Source organism: Papilio machaon, chromosome 20 (genome assembly GCF_912999745.1).
Source record: "Papilio machaon chromosome 20, ilPapMach1.1, whole genome shotgun sequence".
In the NCBI taxonomy this organism is placed as follows: Eukaryota; Metazoa; Arthropoda; class Insecta; order Lepidoptera; family Papilionidae; genus Papilio; species Papilio machaon.
In genome coordinates, this window is record NC_060005.1 from 6,080,348 (window position 1) to 6,100,455 (window position 20,108).

Genomic DNA, 20,108 nt, shown 5'->3' on the forward strand with positions numbered 1-20,108 from the left:
CAGTTTTCAAATAATTTTGTGTTGTAAAGGGAAAGATTTATAATATTGCATTTTTAATTTATTTTCGTTTTAACTTAAACCCGCAAAAACCTCATAACTGTTCTAAACAATAAAATGTCCAATGTATTTGTAAATTTATAATGATATTGAAATATTTTGAAATAAGATACTTAGGTGATTAACTGGTCAAATGACTCCTCCAACTTTTGTCCATCAAATATTTTTAAGGATTTGCATTTATGACAAATTAGGAGAGTGCTAGGAGCATGTTCAAGTTACGTATATTTTTTGAATTGCTGATTGTGGATAACGATGGATATGAGATATGCCGCATGCTAGCGTAACCCTTGGTTAAATGACAAAATTTTTAATGTAATTAAAAAATATATTGGTCCTTCGAGCACCATGAAATACCAATGTTCTTATGTCCTCCCTCTAGGGATTTCAATTACAGTTTTTTTGGCATGCTCCATCCTATCTCAATGTTCAAATTTGATTTCTTTTTATTCATTAAAATAAATGTAACTAATAAATTTAAGTTTTATTTAAATTTAAGCGTCGCCTCCCGCGTTCCCGTCCTCAATACTTTAATCTAGTCTTTATTTATAAAAATATTAACTTAATTACTAATTTAGTCAATGTCAGTGTATTTTTTTATTAATTTTACGATATTTTCGAGTATTTTTCTATCATTAATATAATGAGACTAGACAATGGTTATTATGTTTAATTCTACAAATAAAATTAACTAAAGTTGAATAAGAAATAAAATTAATAAGAGCCCTTATGTATTAAATATATTTATATATAGCTTTAGTATTACATATGTACGCAGGAACGTACGTTTCAATATTTTAAATTGAATATTAAATTCAAAGATGCACAAAGATCAAATATTATAAATAGGAAAATATTTTAAAGTTAATCTAGATATATCTAGTTTTATTAGGCTCTAAGCGATAAAATTTGTAGCTAAACAGTTAAAAATGTCTAACCATAGATTAATAAAAGATCCATAGACTAGAAATACATTTTGTAAGTTGACATTAATTTAACGGTAATTAGTGGTTAGATAAGTTTTTACGATAAATTCCTCTGTAGCATCGATTGGTCTTAATAAATTGTGTAAAGTTTCATTTTACAATTATTTCTAAATATACGCTTAACCTAGGCTATTAAGATAATTGTCTAACTTGTTATACCAATGGACAGACAATATTAATTTGACACATTTATATTTTAGTCAATAAAAATATTTGTACAGGCTTTGAGTATGAACGCATTTTGGATTCAACAAACACGTTGCTGTGCGTTTAGGTCTATACGTGAGGAATATATGAATACAAGGTAAGGCACTAGAATAAAAGCTTGAGCCAGGTAGGGGATGTAATAAAAAGTTGCATACCTTCTTTTCAATGTTCTATCCAATAAATGGTAGAATTTTAGGAAACAAACGTTTTTGTCTGGAAACTTGCGGTCACCCTAATGTTTAAAACTTGCAAGCAATGCTGACTTTGTAAGAAATTACTAATTTTGGTCAAAGTTATAGCCAGACAAGGAAAATAGAAAACGTCACGGGGGCGCCTCAATTGTATAAGTATGTGAAGAAATGAGTTCTAATGAGTATTATTCCTCAATATGGTGAGAGTTTTTATATTTCTGGTGAGGCTATATCAAACTTTACATTTTTTAATTTACACTTATAGATAACACACCAGCATAGACTAAATTTTAAACATCAAAAACTTGTTTATTCTAAATAAATTTGTACATGGCAAATTATCAAATTACCGAAGGAGTAATAAACTACACAAGTTCATCAAAAAACGTATTTTTAGATATAACTTTAGTATGGACCTTCGAAGAAATGGCACTTGTATGTATTCTTATACATAATAAAACGGCGTGCATAAAACAGTACGTTTCAAATGAGATTGTGCATAAACCCACGGCGTAGCTGCATAATCTACGATTTTTTTTACCAAATATGATGCACATATTATTTATTAGGTATATGACTCTTGATTGCATAATAATATCTATTCAAATGGTAGTGGTAATATTGAGGGAGTTGGTCGTGTGGGTGGCACATTGAACTGGTATCAGGGCTCGCAGGAGTTGCGGCGCGAGGTGCAGTTAATACAGTCACAGGGCCGCGGTGGCACCTCTTCAGGTAAGTGAGCTTGTGCCGCACGGTAACATAACTCTCTGTAGCGGGCGCAACCTGGAAGAACACTGGACTTGAGCGGGAATTGGACATTTTAGATAAAGTCTTAAAGGTTCATGTAGAGATAAACCGGAATCGTGCCAACAACGCTCGGCACACGCTTCAGAGACAAACGTATAAAATACATGAGAGCGCTATCCTGCTACTGACGTCATCGCAGGACAGTTCATAGTAATCGTACGATTCCGGCTTATGTCCAAATGAATTTTTACTGTCGAAGAGTTGTGAAGTTGTGGGATTTATTTGTATTGTTTACCAGTCGGTGGTAGAGCCAGACGAGTGTCTGCAGCGAAGCCGCGTTGCGCAAGACGATCGAGAAGAGTTGTGGCCGACCATCACCTTTCATCGCCTTCCGTACCTTCGATATCATAATAAATCTTCATACATTCTCTATATAATTCCTCTAAGATAGTTAACAATCAGTTGAAATAGTCATTCTCAATTTGTTCACAACATAGACTTCATAAAGGTTTGATACCTCATATGATTACCAAAGGATTCATCGAGATATTTTGATACGATACCTTCGCCAGGAGCGGGTGAATGACCGCCGGACTTGTCAGTGCGTGGCGTAGTCGACTCATCGGAGTGATCCTGTTGGCAAAGTTTGCAATATACAATGATGAACGCAGATACAAAGTTTTCAACGCGCCCATTGCTACTATTTAATAATTTCCAACATAATGATTTATAGCAACCTAGCTGTTTCGTTAGCGCGGTATCAAAAAATACTTAATTTAGTAGCCTATGTGTCCTTACAGACTATGTTCAAAGCTATGCTATATTTCATCAAGATACATTGAGTCATTCTGGAGATATCATCAAACAAACATCCATCCATCCATCTAAACATTCGCATTTATAATATTGATGATAATGTTTTCCTGAGTTTCCACGTCAAAAACCATTCGAATACTCTGAAATAACTGTGATAAATCTTTAAAACTCCGGTAAAAGCACAAAAGATAATTTTCTTCGTATTAAACGTCTTCTAACATGGAGCGAGGTTCATACAGTTCATACAACTAAGAAAAGTAACATAATTTGTGAAAAGTTAAAAAGTGTAAGATACAGCGTTACGCTGCTATTACTCGTAACATGAAAATATTTTAATTAAAACAAGATATGGTTGAAATTTTGATTTTGTAAGTATACTTTTAGTGCCTAGAATAACTTTACTTTCATTGTTTTCCCAAGATCACTTCAATTTAACACGTTTTATTCTATTACGATTTCTGTGACGACAATTAAGTCTATGGCATTAAACGTTTTTGAACAATGGTGATAATATATGCTGTGTAATCCTGCTTAATTAGCACACAGAATGTGGACGCTATGCGATAGTATTGTTAATATCCGGCTACCAACATCGATTTCCTATGAATCGTTGTATGTTGTATAATACAGCGATGTATACAGAAAATAGTCTATGTTAGTGATTGATCCTTAAATTAGAAAGTAGACTTGCATTAACAGTCTCAACACCTTTATAAATGACTAGCAGATGTCCACGCGGAATTTAAATATAAGTTGATGATAAAGTTATCCTGAGTTCCCACTGCAAAAAACATTCGAATTCTCTGAAATAACTGAGATAATAATCTTTTGCCCGTGACTTCGTCTGCAGAGAATTCAAATTCATTAACATTGTATAACATTTTAATCGGTTTTCGTAGTTAGCACGCTACATTTATAACAAGTTAATCTCCGTGCAAGCGCGGCTTGGATGCCAACTAAAAATGGAAGCGTATAATCCAGGATTCAACTTAACCGAGGATTTCATACAATGTTTATAAACTTTACTAAACTAAATGTAAACTAAATATTTTTTAAAAAGAAAAATTCAATTAAGTTTTGATAAATTAGTAGTTATTCCGATCTTAATCATATGGGATACTTTTCATCAACAGCAGTGCTGTGTCTCCAAACAACTTTATAAGCCTCATTATATTAGGGTAAATACTAAACCATACTAAATTCTGTAATTTAAAATTTTATATTTTTAATTTGTCTTAAATTTTATAACAAATGTTAAAACTTGAATGAAGGCTAAGTATTGCTCGCCGCTCTCCGGGATTACCTTGCCGGCCGACACAAATAAGGGGATTTGTGGACACAAAGCCGAGCGCAATACGAGTTAAACGAGTGTTTGCTTGTTTCATAAAAGGCTGTTCACTCCACCAACAAACTAAGCAACAAATTACCTTTTGTGCCTGAATAACTCCGATTATGGCGACAAAATTTATTGAAAAATGTTCCAGAAATCCAAGTCGTGTATAACTATCAAGTCTCTAGAATTGATGCACTAAAATATTACATTTTCTAATGTTAAATAGGTTAACATTTGAGGAACTACCGTCTAAATTAGACCTTTTAATAACGAGTGTTCCTCAAATATATTTACCTAAAAAGCAATTCTGTGTTAGATGTTTACATAGGACCTTAATTCAAAGTCGATGGTTTTCTTTGTTACAAAGTTCCTAACTTACATACGATAAAGGAAAACTTTTAAATGAATTTAGTAACTGCCGCTCCTCTGTTGGTTTGTACAAAGTTTCCTTAATTTTAATTTTTTTTTTTATTATTGAAAAAGTTAGCGCTTGACCACTATCCCACCCGATGAGGTGATGATGTGGTCTAAAAATGGTACGCGCTAGCTTTGTAGATGCCTATTCACTCTACTCTTGAAGGCCTCCACATCGTACTTGGACGGAAAAACTGACGCCGGCAACTTATTCCAATCCTTAGCAGTACGCACAAGGAACGATGATTCAAACCTTTGTGATAAATAAACTTAGATGTTAAAACCTTTCGTTACTAACGACCGAATGTTAGCCACTCTTATGTCAAATTACTGACTGAGAAAATTGTAAACGTTTTTCTAAATCACTAATTCAACATTTTTATGTTATAAATAAAAATTACGATTTGCTATAATTTAGGACGTTATTTTTAACCATCCGTTGTTGACCATTAGCATAGTATCCGGCATTCATTTAAATTTTTCATTCCATTCAGCATGTCGCTTTCGTCGCTGACTACTGCCTGACCTAGACTTCCCCTATTGATCGTCACGATGACCTGTCCCCTGCCCTCACTTCCTTATTAAACCTATAAATGGTAATGGATTTGTTTGATATTACTTGATGGATATCAACGTTGGCGGTGGCAGTGATGAGGTCCAGGATGGCAGAGAAGGAGCCCCTTGCGGCGCGCCGGAACCCCTCCGGTGGAGACTCCGCCGCACCCCCCGCACCACCCGCCACGCTTACCGGCGACTGCGACCACTGCAATCAATTTTTTTTTAAATTATCATACACCTGTCCTTTATTATTTAACGTGAGGTCGGCGCACTAGGTTTTGACCTTAATTTTTACGGCTGGCTGCCATCAGCCTGACGCCAACTCTACGTTTTAAAATTTAAGCGAAGTGGGTGTACCGTATCAATATGTGCTATGTAATCTGCCAGCAAAAAGCTAAACATTTAATATATATTTTGATTAACAGTTTGCATACAGTTTTGAACACATAATACTGCTTTAGTCAATTACTGGTCTCCATCCGAATTAACTTATCTTACCTCAATTAGACGAAAGAACAAAAACTAATCTACAACTGACACAAAAACCTTATTTCTTAAAAGTAATGACGTAAAAGTAATATTTCAAATATAATTTACTAAGGTACGTTAGCTGAGTAGGTAATATTCCAATTCAATAAAACGTTGCTTAACCGTCAGATCATTAGGTCACATACGCACAAGCGCTTTTTTTACGCCGAGTTAAAACTTGGCTTTGATGGCTCTCAAGTTTGAAACGCTTTAAAATCATTCTTGCTTCCTCCTCCTAGTGCTCGATAAAACAACGTTGCGTTTTAAAAGCGTTTCACTCAACAGATACATAGAAATGCATTTGTTCTATTTAAACGCGTTTTAATAACGCGACGTAAAAAAAACGCCCGTGCGAATGCGGGCTTAATTACTCAGGCGCAGTAACGAGGTCACCGTAATTTGTAAGAGCAAGGTATACTCAGGGATTTTATATTTCTGAAGCGGTTCATGTAAATATTAAATTAATTTCCGAGTTTCAGGTATATCAACTATCATACATCACCGTATATTTGGAATATTACCGGTAAAACATCACCGTGTATTTGGAATATTACCGGTAAAACATCACCGTATATTTGGAATATTACCTGTAAAACATCACCGTATATTTGGAATATTCCCGGTAAAACCCTTATTCACACTTACTTATCTAACATTAGTTGTTCAGTCTTATCTCATAATTCCCGTAACTTTAAAAAATAGCATAGGCCGCCACATATTGAAGACGTTCCTACATAATTTAGGGGTTCAATTGAAATCAGAAGCAGTAACAGTATTTGGATACATAAATCTTAGAACATTACTGAATATACTTATTTTATGCTAGTATATTTGTAGAGGAAGGAAAGACACGAGCGGTAATTTGGAATAATTTAGAAAATAATTAAAAATTAAAATAATTGAATAAAAAGGCGAAAAGGAACGATTAGTCCTCACTTGGAAGAGAATATACTTTACCCTGACAATTTTGTATAAAAAAGAAATAAAAATATAAAAAGTGTTTATATTTAAAAAATAATAATAAAACGTATTAACAAAGAGATCCGATTGTATCGGCAACAGTATTGGTTTAAGATCAAATAAGACATCGCCATGTTGGGGACTGGACATGCATGAACATGAGTCAATAGCGCATAAACCCGGCCTTATGCAAATTTCATCAAACCTGTTCTCAGTTTATAGAAGCTTTCAACTCACATAGTTCCGAACAAAGACCGCAAACAAAAATGTCGACTACAATGACTTGTCAACCAAAGTTCTTGGTGACCACTAGAAATAAATATAAACTCTTAATCCTTCTCTGTCTATAGGTGCCGCTCCCTCTCTCCTTTCACTGTGATGAAAGTTGGCCGTTAGCTAGGTGATTACCGCTCTTGAGACAAGCGAAATAGCTTTTCTGCCCTGGCAATTTGTCTATTGCTTGATACATCATAACTTACACTAGCAAACTAGTTCTTTCTTTTTCCAGCGCGTCGTAATACAAAATATCAGTTAATATAATATTATAAGTTGGTTTCTTAATCCTTAGACGATAAAAAAGCTATCCATTTGTCTTAACTCTAACCGAAAGACTTCGATGTCAAACCTATAGCCCGAATTTGCACCATGCAACATAAAGAACTGAAGTTGTAGGCGAAATGGCAGCTCTGTATGACACTATAGACCCAGCTTAGCTTAGCTATGCAGCCTAAGAGTACTGTAGTATAAAATGGTCGAGATATCGAAGCTATAAATTATACTAATATTTATTTTTCTTTGCGAGTATGCATTAGAATAACGGATGGCGATAAGACGAATAAATATTATTTAATTAATATTGAACATCTAAGCAGGAATGACTACTATATGATATTGTAATATCTCGACTAGCGTAGTTTAGTCTATGCTAAGTTGTATTGCGCAAGTATATACGGTTCGCGTATCAAAACAATCGAGTGACGTCACAGTGCGATTTGCAATACGCAGTAGCTCGCATACTCATGTAGATATGTCGCCCTGGTAACTTTTAAGCAATGTCCATTGCAAAACAGTGTTCGTTGGGAGCAATACAATTTGGGTTTATTTATATTTTTTTTGTTCAATGAAGAGGAATCCTTTTAAAACGGCTTAAAAATATTTAAAGATACCTTTTATTGGAACCTTTCTCTTTTGATTTTCAAAGGTTTATGATTCCGTCAAAATATTTTATTGTTCGTTAAAATTGAATTGTTATGGCTTTTTAATAAAAATTACGTTGTGGCAAGTTGTGGTTCTTTGTTATCTTATCCATTTTCTTTTTATCTGTCATGGTTTTTTTTAATATAGGAATAATACAAAGAAAATTTAATTGAAGTTGAGTTTTTGGAAACAAAATTTCATCCAACCGACCATATGGGGATATAGCTCAGTGGTAGAGCATTCGACTGCAGATCGAGAGGTCCCCGGTTCAAACCCGGGTGTCCCCTAGTTCTGTTTTTGTTTTGTCAAATTTATCAGATTTTTAAGTTGACGAGAATATTACACAGAAATTTGTTTGCAAACTAATTAAATAAGATCACGTTAATGTTTGAAGTTGTTTGTCGCTTGTGCACCCTCTACTAACTTCGTGAGTTTCAACTAATGTGACATATATTTATATAGGCCTCTATTTTGTCAAAAAGAAATAAAGGGATAAATAACAATATTTATTATACAATGCAAAAAACACTACACAAGTTTGGTTTGCCTCAGGTAGCACCTACTAAGAAAAAGATGGGCACAAAATATAAAATAATCATACTAGTATAGCACGATGCTAGGTTACCTTATCAGTCAAGGCGGGGTCAGCACCATGTGCCAACAGCAACTCGACGATGTCGGCCGCGTCGGCTGCACACGCCGCGTGCAAGGCTGACGACCCAACCTGAGTTTACAATAAACAAAAAGATTGTTGATTGTTGTTATTCTGATTCGTGTTACAACTTTCGGGTCACTCACATTATTTTGCAAATGGACGTCGGCACCGTACTCGAGCAAGTGTTCCACAATACCTCTGCAGCCCTGTGCGCACGCCATTTGTAGTGCAGTCACACCGTTCTGTATACAAAACGCAAAGCTTGTATATAATAACTAATAAGTATATGCTAAGTTATATACAGTCAAAACCGTTTATGGCGACATCGTTTAGAACAACATACCGGTTAAATTGACCAAAATCAAAGGTCCTGGCTGAATGTTATATACATATCTTTCCTATTAATACCTGTCACCGGTTGCTATCGGTTTTTACGACTCAATATGAGTAGTCCCTTCGATGTCGTTATAACAGATTTTGACTGTATTTGTCTATCTTTATCTGAATAATATACTAAAAAGACAATAAAGTGGTCAGAAAAGACACAAAAAAACCCCTAACCTAAATATCATTAAAATTGCGATTCCCTTTGTTTTTTAATCATGTTTGCGCCATTTTTTTGTATGAAACAACTTATATGATGACATCGCGATAAATCGTTGGTTTCCGAGACAAAAATGCCAGCATCATATCGTCATCCCACTCATTATTTTATCTTTGGCTTAAAGATTGGTGTCAAAAACCAAAATGGAAACACGAAAACAAAGTCCGGTTTGTTTTGACTTATAATTTCAAGAACCAGGCGCACATAAATGTAGCATGCAGTTACATTGTCCGTGGCGTCGACGGTGCAGTGCGCGTCGAGTAGCGCGCGCACGAGGTCTGTGTGGCGATGCGCAGCGGCGACGTGTAGCGGCGTGCGGCCGGCACGGTCCCGCGCCTCGCGCGCCGCGCCACGCGATACCAAGAGCGCAGCAGCCGCGCAGTGGTCACCCTCGCACGCCACGTGGAGCGCCGTGCGACCATTCTTACCAACAAAATAAATTATTAAAAAAAGTTTTAAAAATTAGATGGATTCATGGAAATCATTAAAGTGAAATCGTGAAAAAAAAAAGACAAAAAAATAATAATATAGTCCTCAATAAATTTTCAAATTGAAGAACCTAAATAAAATTGTAGCACTGTCGGTCGTCAGGTCCCATCAGTTTTAGGGAGTCCGGTCGATATCTTTAAGTTTTACCATGTTAACTATTTTTTTGTTAGGTATCATAGCAGATAATTGAATAAATCATCTTTAAATTCTTTCTTTCTTTCATTCTAAACAAAGAATGGATCTTGAAAAGTCATACATTAAAATGTGCTTTTCCATAAATATAGTAAACATTTAAAAGCTGTAAAGATATTTTAATAGAGCTCACCTGAAAAACGCATCGTTAGAAAGAAAATTTAAAATGTCAGAAACAAATGCTAAGCTTTTTTCCATTTAAAATTGAAGTGGAATCAGATTAAAGTGTAGCATTTGTGCAGATTTAAACGAAATAAACATTAAATGATAGAGCTAAAAACTGTTTATTAATCTGTCGTCGTACTTTACTTTGTTTGAATTGTACTTTTTGTTTTAGTACGTACGCTATATACAATTTTCTATTTTATGATGTTCCCAGCCCTTGAGTTGGCGCGTTGAGCAGAAGAATACTCTTGTTTCCTACGTGCCAAATCTGATGCCGAGTATTACACGAAACTCACCCTCCATATTGTGAAAATATATTGATTATATTGGAACGGAGATTTTGGTCTTAGAAACCCATTGTAAATGACATTGTCAGTCATTAAAATGTGTAAATATAATTTCTTACTTAAATAGAATTCGATTACTCGTTTATTGTTTGTTAAGTTTTGTTTTGATGTAAATTAAACCGCATGTTATTATTAGAATTTTGAAAGCACTTTATAAACAAGAGGTTTGAAAGTTTCGTAGTACTGAAAGGTTAACGTGTAGTTAAAGTGGATCGATCTGAAAACGTTCTCTTTGTATTCGATACTTGAGTATACTGCGGTCAAACTTTAATAAGGGTTTCCTTTCAAAACAGACACATATGTATATATATATATATATATACATCAAAACATGTCTTTCGAGAGTGGAATATCCCGAAAATTAAATATGTCCAGAGGGTTTATTAGGAATAATTGCGATATATGTTTTCGTAACATCATTGACAAAATATGTTAAAACTAACTGTCGCTCGCAATTCCGTCCGCACGGAATAAAAAAAAAATATTGTAGCCTATGTGTTCGTCCAGACTATGTTCTACATATATACCAAATTTCAGTGAGAGCCGTTTAATTGTTCTGGTGGTACCTAATAACAAATATCCGTTCATCCAACCAAACATTCGCATTTATAATATTAGTAAGATTTGTATTAGATTTGTCGTTATATTTTATGTCGTTGAATTTAATTTTTGCATAGTTGCCTTTTTACATGATATAAAGTTCATTTTTGCTATGAAATTTAAAATTACAACCAATCCGCACTATGCCGGCGTGGTTGACCAAGGCCTAGTTACCCCTAATATGGTATGATCCAGCCACTGGATGGAGAAATGAGCTGACGGCACACCTCTTTTCTATTTCCTTTGTATTCTAGAATTTTACCGACTTCAAACAAGCAATTTGCTTATTTATTTTCCGTAAAAAAGCGTACTCCTTCTATAAATATTTTCAAAAGAAAAGAAAATTCCTGAGAATACACAAACCCTTTTTAAATTAGAATAAAAGCTTCTTCAATAAACTCGTACAAAGAATTTCCACTTAATTTAATCCAGAAATAAATATTCCTTTCCTGGAAATCTGATCCTTTGAAACTGGCGTTTGTAAAAAAATGTCTATTGTTACGTAACTAATGGCTCTACTTACAACTTTAATAAATGACTAACCAATACTCGATCCGAATTCGTTTGTCAATAAAGCATAAAATTTAATCTGCAATTAAATTAAAAGTTCTCTCTAATGGTTACACAATTTGTAAAGTCGTATAATTATTTTAATAGCACCGGGACAAACAATCGTTTTTTTTTCTTTGACATTAGTGAGGACGTTAGTAGGTACTTAGACGTTAGTCTTTGGAAAAAATATTTTTATACAATTGAGTAAAAGTGGACATAACACAGCAAAATTTGTTAATTATTAAATATTTCCTTTACATTCCTTTATATTATTAAATATGCCTTTATAATAGTAGTTGTACATATACCATTTTTCAGAAGAATTCCGAAAAAACCTTATATAATACTTGTATATTAATAGTAAAAATGTACATAAAAATGTGTATGTACACATATTTTCTGTGTAGAAAATAAAATTACATTAACGTTGTTGTAGCAAATAACAATCTCGCTAAAATGTGTACATATATGTAATTTATTAGGGATTTACTACGTGAGGTCACAGAGAAGCCGCTTGTTACATTCTATAATGATGACTTATAACAAGATACAATGCAACAAGTCTAATGAGTAGATATATACGAGAAAATGTTAAATTACAAACAGAATATATACTTTATAACATCATAAACTCATAAAATATATCTATATATATAAAAAAGTCGTGTTAGTTAAACTATTTATAACTCAAGAACGGCTGAATCGATTTGACTGAAAATTGATGGGCAGGTAGCTTAGAACCAGGAAACGGACATAGGATAATTTTTATCCCGTTTTCTATTTTTCATTCCGCGCGGACGGAGTCGCAGGTAAAAGCTAGTTAGAAATAAAATTACCAATCAGTAAGAAATCCGTTAACATCGGCTATATACCAAAGATGTAGGTTCGAATCCCGTTGTTCGACAGCTGTAAATCATATCCTAGGAAAAGATTTAACCTTATTTTAGTAATTACAAGAATGGTTAGTAAAATTTATAATTATCTGCCAATATTTTTTTGAATTGTTAACATAAGATCTGTGAAATTAATTCATATTTTATCCTAACAAGATGTCTAAATTTATTATCATTATTCAAATGGTTAAATTATACAATACCTTGTAACAAATTTAAATGATTATTACATCGTATTTCAAATTAATTATTTAGTAGACCGCTGCTGGCGAACGATATTGAACTCTGTAATAATAAAGTCATGAATTCCTTTTGTAATTTCAAGTAGCTTAAACGTAGACAAAGTGACAGGTTCAAAGAGATATTACTTCAACAACAAATGGAGTAATAGACATTTTTATGTTTAGAATGAAAATTTAAACACCATTTAGAATACATCCCTCAGAATCAGAGATGATAATATGCTTCTGTGCATGAACGAAAGTGAAAATTAACGATTACATAAGTTCCAAGTATCAAGATTATCAGAGAACACTCGAATTGTAACTCGAAGAGTTCGTACACTTTAAAGTTGTGATACATGTACACAATACTAAATATCATGGACGTCTACAGCCGATGATTTAGGCTGTGTGTAGGGTGCGGGGGATACAGCTACCATTTTAGCCTTATTCGCAGTAGATTTTATATGTTTTTTTACAATTTTTCGATTATCTAGGGACAGCTGCCCTTACCCCTCCCCATCCTGGCTACGCCCATGCTACACATACAGACTCAAGTTGACTAAGAAATCATTGTTCCCAAGTACTTAAAAAAAGTAATTAAAAATAAACAATCAAACTAATAATAACATTTGTGCATTGCATATTGACTGTCCAAATTATGTAAGTTATTTTCACAAAAATTACATTGTTACTAATGCTAAATAAGGAACCAGTTATAAACATAATCTATATCCAACGTACGCCGCTACTAAATGATTAATGAATGTATGAATTTATTTATACAAAGGAGATGGATGTATGGTCATGCTAAGCGTTGCCAGACGTCCGGATAAAGCCGGACATAGGTAGGCCTTTTAATTGCGTGTCCTGCCAAAATAAACAGTTTTCCGGCTTTTGTTAGGCTTTTTACATTTCCCAAACGAGAGTGTACCTATTAATACTGAGACAAAATCCTAAATAATATAGGGTGTCAGACCTTTCTACCTAAATGTCCGGCCAAACTGGTTTCTGTGTCCGGCTAGTAGGTTTGTCGACCTGGTAACCCTAGTTATGCGGGTTAATTGAATATGTCGTTAATCATTGTTATTTGACGTTATATTCACGATTCGCGCTTCTATGAAATTTGATGTAAAACTGACCACTCTGTGTGTACGTTCTTTTTTAAACGTTATCTCGAAATTGTTTCTTATAAAAGCAATGGAACTTATTATACCTGAGGCGAGGTTCAGTCTTACAATAACAAGGGTCTGATGGAAAAATAGATGTTATTTTTCCATTAGATCAAATAGCTTTAGATAAAAAGATAAAAAACAACGCACAGAACGATATTTTACAGCAAAAATATCATTTCAAAAATAAAATAACTCTACCTATATAGAAGAACAATTTCAAATCTGTATTTTGTAACATATATTCTGTTCATTCCAATTTATAACTGAATCTGATAAAATTGATATAAGTCTATTACATTAAAACTTTATCAGCTTTACACAGTTGACAAAAATCGATTTGAATAAGGCATAAAACACAAGAGAATTTGTCAAAAATCGATTCGAATCAATACACGCCTACCGGACCGCCCTAATGATGTTCCAACCAAACCCGATAACGGATTACCTTCCATAATTGCTGTTCGAATATAATTTTTATTCGAAATTTAAAATTTAGTTCCGTGTCGTATCGGATTTTTAAAAATGGAACATGTTTATATTCAAAAACCAGAATTTGCATCTGTTTTGTAATCAGGCGCTCAGAAATTATCAAGTAAGTAATTTTTAATCCGTAGGCTTTTAAATAACTAGTTATATGCAGACTATCCTAGATGAACCAATGCAAGTCAAAAATAAAACAATCAATTCTGACTGTCGCTAAATCTGAATCCATGAATATAACCTAATTGTAGTCTACTGCTGTCATAGTCATTAAGTGACTACTAAAGGACTGTATCTTAGTGAGGATTCCTTGTACTAAGTTTAAACTAGAGGGCTTAGGAATCTAAGTTTTTACAAAATTTATTGGAGGCTTGAAAAATCGATGATGTATAGATTTATATTTTCAATAACAATTTGTATTCATGAAATATAATTTAATGGGAATTGCGGCCAAATTTATTATTAAAAACTACCGTTATCCTAAATACTACGAGTATATTTATAATTCTGCTTGCTTTATTCGATCCTTAGAGGATACCCTTTAGTCAAAATTCACATTCGAACAAGCACGATGTTTAGTTTTGTGTCGTTTCTCCTGAGAATAAATTCCTGTTGTTTATTTAATAAACGTTTAGCGAAGATACAGTTTACTTATGTTTACTTTTACACAGTTAACGCAGTTGTTTATATTTGTCAATACAGCAAATACGAGTATTTAACAATAAATACGGACAATAGAAATAAATGCGTATTAAAATTTATTGAAAAGAACACCATTCATTGGCTGCATGATTTAAGTTTGTAAACTTTAATTAGATTTTGGCTGGCGAACATTTTTCGTAATAAATCTTTATTCAACTGGTGTTCACAAATATTTATGAATAATGTAATTACTAGCTTTTGCCTGCGACTCCGTTCGCAGGAAATTAACTTAATAAGTTGCCTATGTGTTCTACATCTGTGCTAAATTTCATCAAGATACCTTCAAACAAACATCCATTCATCCATCCATCTAAACTTTCGCATTTATAATATTATTGGGTTTTCGGAAAGTCATTTCGTTTTTCTATTTCTTCTATTTCTATTTGCTATATTTATGTCTATGTTTGTTTCTATTTTCTATGTTTAATAATGCCTTTATCAGCTCCAACTGACCTTCCAGGACGTGGTGCATTCGTCGAAAATACACGAATCCTAAGTCGAGAACCCTTAAGTTAGTAGTAGTTACCCTTAAGTTTAAATCTTAATTATTAACTTTGTGTTAGTTTAATTTGTATCCGAAAATGGTAATATTTAATTTGGAGTATCTATTTACTTAATGCTATTTATTTATTTATTAATACACATTGTTAATAGTAAATTGATTGTAGGCGACCAGTCGTACGGAAATTCTGCTGATGGAGCGTGAAACACGAATGGAGCAAGACACTCTGTTGTCAGGGAATTATTGTAATCTTGCTATTGTACTACTACTATATGGAATGTTAATATATCTCTCTGACCTTAGTCTACTTTATATGGGTCAACACAATCGGATTGCATCCTCCAAAGTACTTGTATATGTGAAATAATTTTGGAGATTATGATTAGCTAAGATTTTTCTGTGTCAGCATACCTCAGTGAAATACCACTATATTTCATCTCCACTGGCCCGACGACTATTATCATCAAATGGAATTCTCTAGGCTAATTGTATAGTGGAAAATGGATTATACTAGCACAGTATATTACCTTATTAACCGCATCAATATCAGCTCCGTTCTCTAGCAGCATTTCTACTACAGCAGTATGGCCGGCGCGTGCGGCCAGCGCGAGGGGCGCGTCACCCGCCGCGTCTGAGCCCTGCACCCGCGCGCCCAGAGACAGCGCATACGCAGCGACATCTACCGCCCCCCGTACGCACGCGCACTGCAGGAGATCGTTGTGTTTCTGTTAAAAAATTAAAAATAAATAAACCTACTGACTTTACATATTCTTTGGTAGAATACGAGTAGTATTGCGATGGTATCAAGGTATTTATTGTCTACCCTGGGTACTGCAGAGGTCCAATGCAGGGAGATCCAGTGCATTATTTTGGGTCTCCGATCTCCGTCCGCAATTGAAGTTGCCACCGACAGGTGTGAGTCAACTTTTACTTAACCATATTTTGCCCTAGAAAACAGCGTACCAAAAAAATCTACTACAAAACAAGGCTATGAACACAATGGACATAGCTCCGAAAAGAACCACCTGTAGACAAGAAATAGACAACAGTACCACACCATAAAAAATAATATACTTTAAGTTTATTTTGTCTTATGTGGCGGAAAGATTAATAGCACTTGGTTTATAAGACTGCACTATTCTAGCAATCTATACCTATCAGTTATTTGTCGGGATTGCTTGATATATGACCGTGTTATAAATGATTGTATTGGGATATTGGAACGAATGTTTTATTAACAAATGCTTACTTCTACTTTGAAGTTTAAACTTAGATCAAAATATTTTTATACTTTAAAGCTTTTATAGCAAAAATGTCTTAATCTATATATATAAAAGAAAGTCGTGTTAGTTACACCATTTATTACTCAAGAACGGCTGAATCGATTTGACTGAAAATTGGTGGGCAGGTAGCTTAGAACCAGGAATAGGACATAGGATAATTTTTACCCCGTTTTCTATTTTTTTTTTATTCCGCGCGGACGGAGTCGCGGGAAAAAGCTAGTTAATAAATAAATTACTTGCCTTACTTGAAAGCGTACATAATCCTAGTTAAAAATGCAAAACTATTCAAAATAATTGCAAAATACTTGATGATGCTTTGAAGACATAGTTAAGCATTTTAAGGTAGAAAATATGTTTTGTTTTATGAAATTTCATATAGTTATTGTTTATATTTCTAAAAGATCACGGAATATTATTTATGATTGTAACAAAGAAAAAGTTGAGGCTCGTTTAGTTCTGGATACTTTACTACTTAATGACATTTCATGACACAATAAAATGTCACTTAAACTCAGCACAGTCTCACGGCACGACATAAATATCTGCCGAAATTACAGACGGATTTTATTAATATTGTAACATTGGTACTGTGTTCCTTTTGCTCGTAAAACAAGGGATTGTTTGCTACCGAGTTTCGTCTGCAGTGACATTTGTATTGAGTCATATAGTCATCTCTCTAATTGTCTTTAAAAAAACAGAAGAAAAAATACACAAATCGAAAGCACTCACGTCACCACATAACTTTTTACTGTCACAAAATAACCTAAAGTACCAGGACAACAGACCTTGTTGGTAGCAGCAAGACAAGCGCCGGCCTGGACCAGAGTCTTCACCGCGTCCAGGTGGCCGTGCCATGCAGCCATCAAAAGAGGACGCATTCCAAACTGTAATTTTCAGAATACATTGTATACTTCGTAAACAAACACAACTTTATATCATTTTTGTCCCTTGGATTAAGACTGGTTATAAACGTTAAAAATATTCGTAACACCAAATACTTTTTCTTATTTTAAAAATCTCACCTTATCAACAGCTTCAATATCACATTTGGCGTCAATAAGTAGATTTATTATCTCCACATTGCCTCTGCTTGCCGCCCAGTGAATCGGCGCTCTGCCATACTGCGAACAAAATAAACACATTACATCCTATCTGTAACTCTGTTATTACTTTAAATTATTATTATAAACCTCATGCCATCTGACACTAAGGGCGACCCATTACGTAAATTTGGTATCGATCTAATTTCCACTAAGTAGCTAGCCGCGCGACTCGTGTCGCTAGCGTATATTTATCACAACCGCACCAGTGGAAATTCACACGTGTCTCCATACAAATGGCAGTTAGCTAAGTGGCACTTACGTTATTCCTACAGTTGACGTCAGGTTGTCGTTGCAGCGCCTCGCGCACCGCTGCCGTCTCGTTCTTGATGACTGCCTCGTGGAGGAGCAGATCGTTCTGCTGTACGCGGTACCGGCCTTCCATAGCAAACTGCACACAAGTATATGTTTTATATAGTGACCCATAGAGCTGAGAATCGTAGAAAACGTACAGAAACTTTTATTGAATTTGAAACGATGAAAAAATAATAGTTAGGAGTACCAGGGTGTCATCAGTATGGGGGAGGTAATAGAATTTCCACATAAAGCGCACGCTCGATTGCTTTATTGAGTACCAGCAATGCAATAACGCCAAGCCAATATCTAGTTACAGGCTATTAATGTCCATTAGAGCTCCGAGCGAAAGTCGATATCTCTATTATGAAGTATTCGATACAGTATCTACTTACGTAAACATAAAAAACTATTGTTACTTAGAGCTTTTTGTTTTTTTTTAAATACCCATGGGAATTAGAACATTAATTAAATAATGATTGAATAATAAGGTCAGAATTATGGTTAATAACTACTAATTTACTATTAATTCGGTTAATAAATGGTTTAAATACTAAGATTAAATTTACAATGTTAGGTTAGCGACCAACCAGAGTTGTAACTATCGTTTTATAGAAGAAATACCATAACGCACTCAGACGATGAGGTCATGATTTTTTAAAAGCTCCGAGTTTCGTACTTCAGTCCTCTACTCGCTGAATAATTGATTTCTCTCCGAAAACATTTCGAGTTTTCCGCTTGATTTTGTGCAAACGTACGAATGTTTTATTCACACATTTCTCGCCGTATGTTTGGTTTTGTATGTGAGTGTTTTTCAGTGATGTGAAAATATTCAACAATGTATATTGTGTGATTTTTTTATATTTTTGTATAGCGCAAAATGTTACGTATTGAAAATGTTCCTTAAAAATAGTGAGTATACACGTAAAATTTCATATTTTTCCTCTTTAGGAATCCTTTTTGCTATTTAATTCAACCCTTATCATGCAAACCCCTCTTTGTCAATGTAACAGAAGCTGAAGTTTGGACGCACAGTTTAAAAGCTAAGAACTATAGTACTGACGATACTACTACGACGATACTAACTAGTACTGACGATAGTATTAAAAATACTTAATTAAAATATTTATTTGTTAAAGATAATTTTAAACCAAACAAATGTTATATGCATTCTAATTGGTTTAAAAAGTAACATAACTATTTGGTTTAAATTTTTTTTATTTAAAAGTAGTTTGTCATTTATAAATGAGCAAACTAAGTTTATTTTTCAATGGCCCTACAAGAAAGCCTTCAGAAACGCTCAACGGAATCGGCACGACGTGGGCTCTTGAACACATCAGCCTATATCTTACGCTCCAATATTTATATTTGCTTCGTCTATAGCGGAAATAGCTGTCAGTTTGGAACCTTTAGCTAAATTTATTTTGAATTTTCAGAAAGAATATAGTGACAAAGGATAAAGATCAAGAACGCATGCCCATATACATAACTACGAAAACTGTAAATATGTTATTTAAAAAAAAAGTTCAACAAAATTCAGTTTTACCTATGAATTCGTAGTCGTATTTGGACTATAATTTTATTTAAAAAAAACATATTAAAAAGTCACCGATTTTCAAATGCATTGGCAAGGAAACAGCTACCGATGTAAACCTAACCTCAAATTATAAAGCGGAGAATCGCGTTAATGTTTTAAAAGTTTGCAAAATTACGATAACAAAGGTACAGAGTACTAAGTAAATATCAATTACTGAGTCACGCACTCAGGTTTCACCAGTGAAGTGGATGATTTGATTAAACTGTGAGTTATTGACGCCCGAACAAACCTAATGGACAATGACCTAGCAGGCGGCTATTGTG

General features: G+C 34.0%; 1 protein-coding gene, 1 long non-coding RNA gene and 1 other non-coding gene across 3 annotated transcripts; 1 reads left to right on the top strand and 2 right to left on the bottom strand.

The window, feature by feature from the left end:
* Positions 1 to 2,025: 2,025 nt before the first annotated feature.
* Positions 2,026 to 5,482, bottom strand: LOC123722137. Its single transcript, XR_006756432.1, has 4 exons — positions 5,371 to 5,482; positions 2,752 to 2,821; positions 2,484 to 2,585; positions 2,026 to 2,224 (listed from the first exon to the last, which is right to left on the bottom strand). It is a non-coding gene; the product is annotated as an uncharacterized LOC123722137 (long non-coding RNA).
* Positions 5,483 to 8,209: 2,727 nt separating this feature from the next.
* On the top strand, positions 8,210 to 8,281 carry Trnac-gca. Its single transcript has one exon. It is a non-coding gene; the product is annotated as a tRNA-Cys (tRNA).
* A 329-nt stretch (positions 8,282 to 8,610) lies between these two features.
* Positions 8,611 to 18,339, bottom strand: LOC106711370 (ankyrin repeat and death domain-containing protein 1A). The gene is made up of 7 exons (XM_014503675.2): positions 18,217 to 18,339; positions 17,877 to 17,975; positions 17,640 to 17,738; positions 16,099 to 16,296; positions 9,479 to 9,676; positions 8,793 to 8,891; positions 8,611 to 8,718 (listed from the first exon to the last, which is right to left on the bottom strand). The coding sequence occupies exons 1-7, from the start codon at positions 18,337 to 18,339 to the stop codon at positions 8,611 to 8,613; spliced, it is 924 nt and encodes a 307-aa protein (XP_014359161.2).
* Positions 18,340 to 20,108: the final 1,769 nt, after the last annotated feature.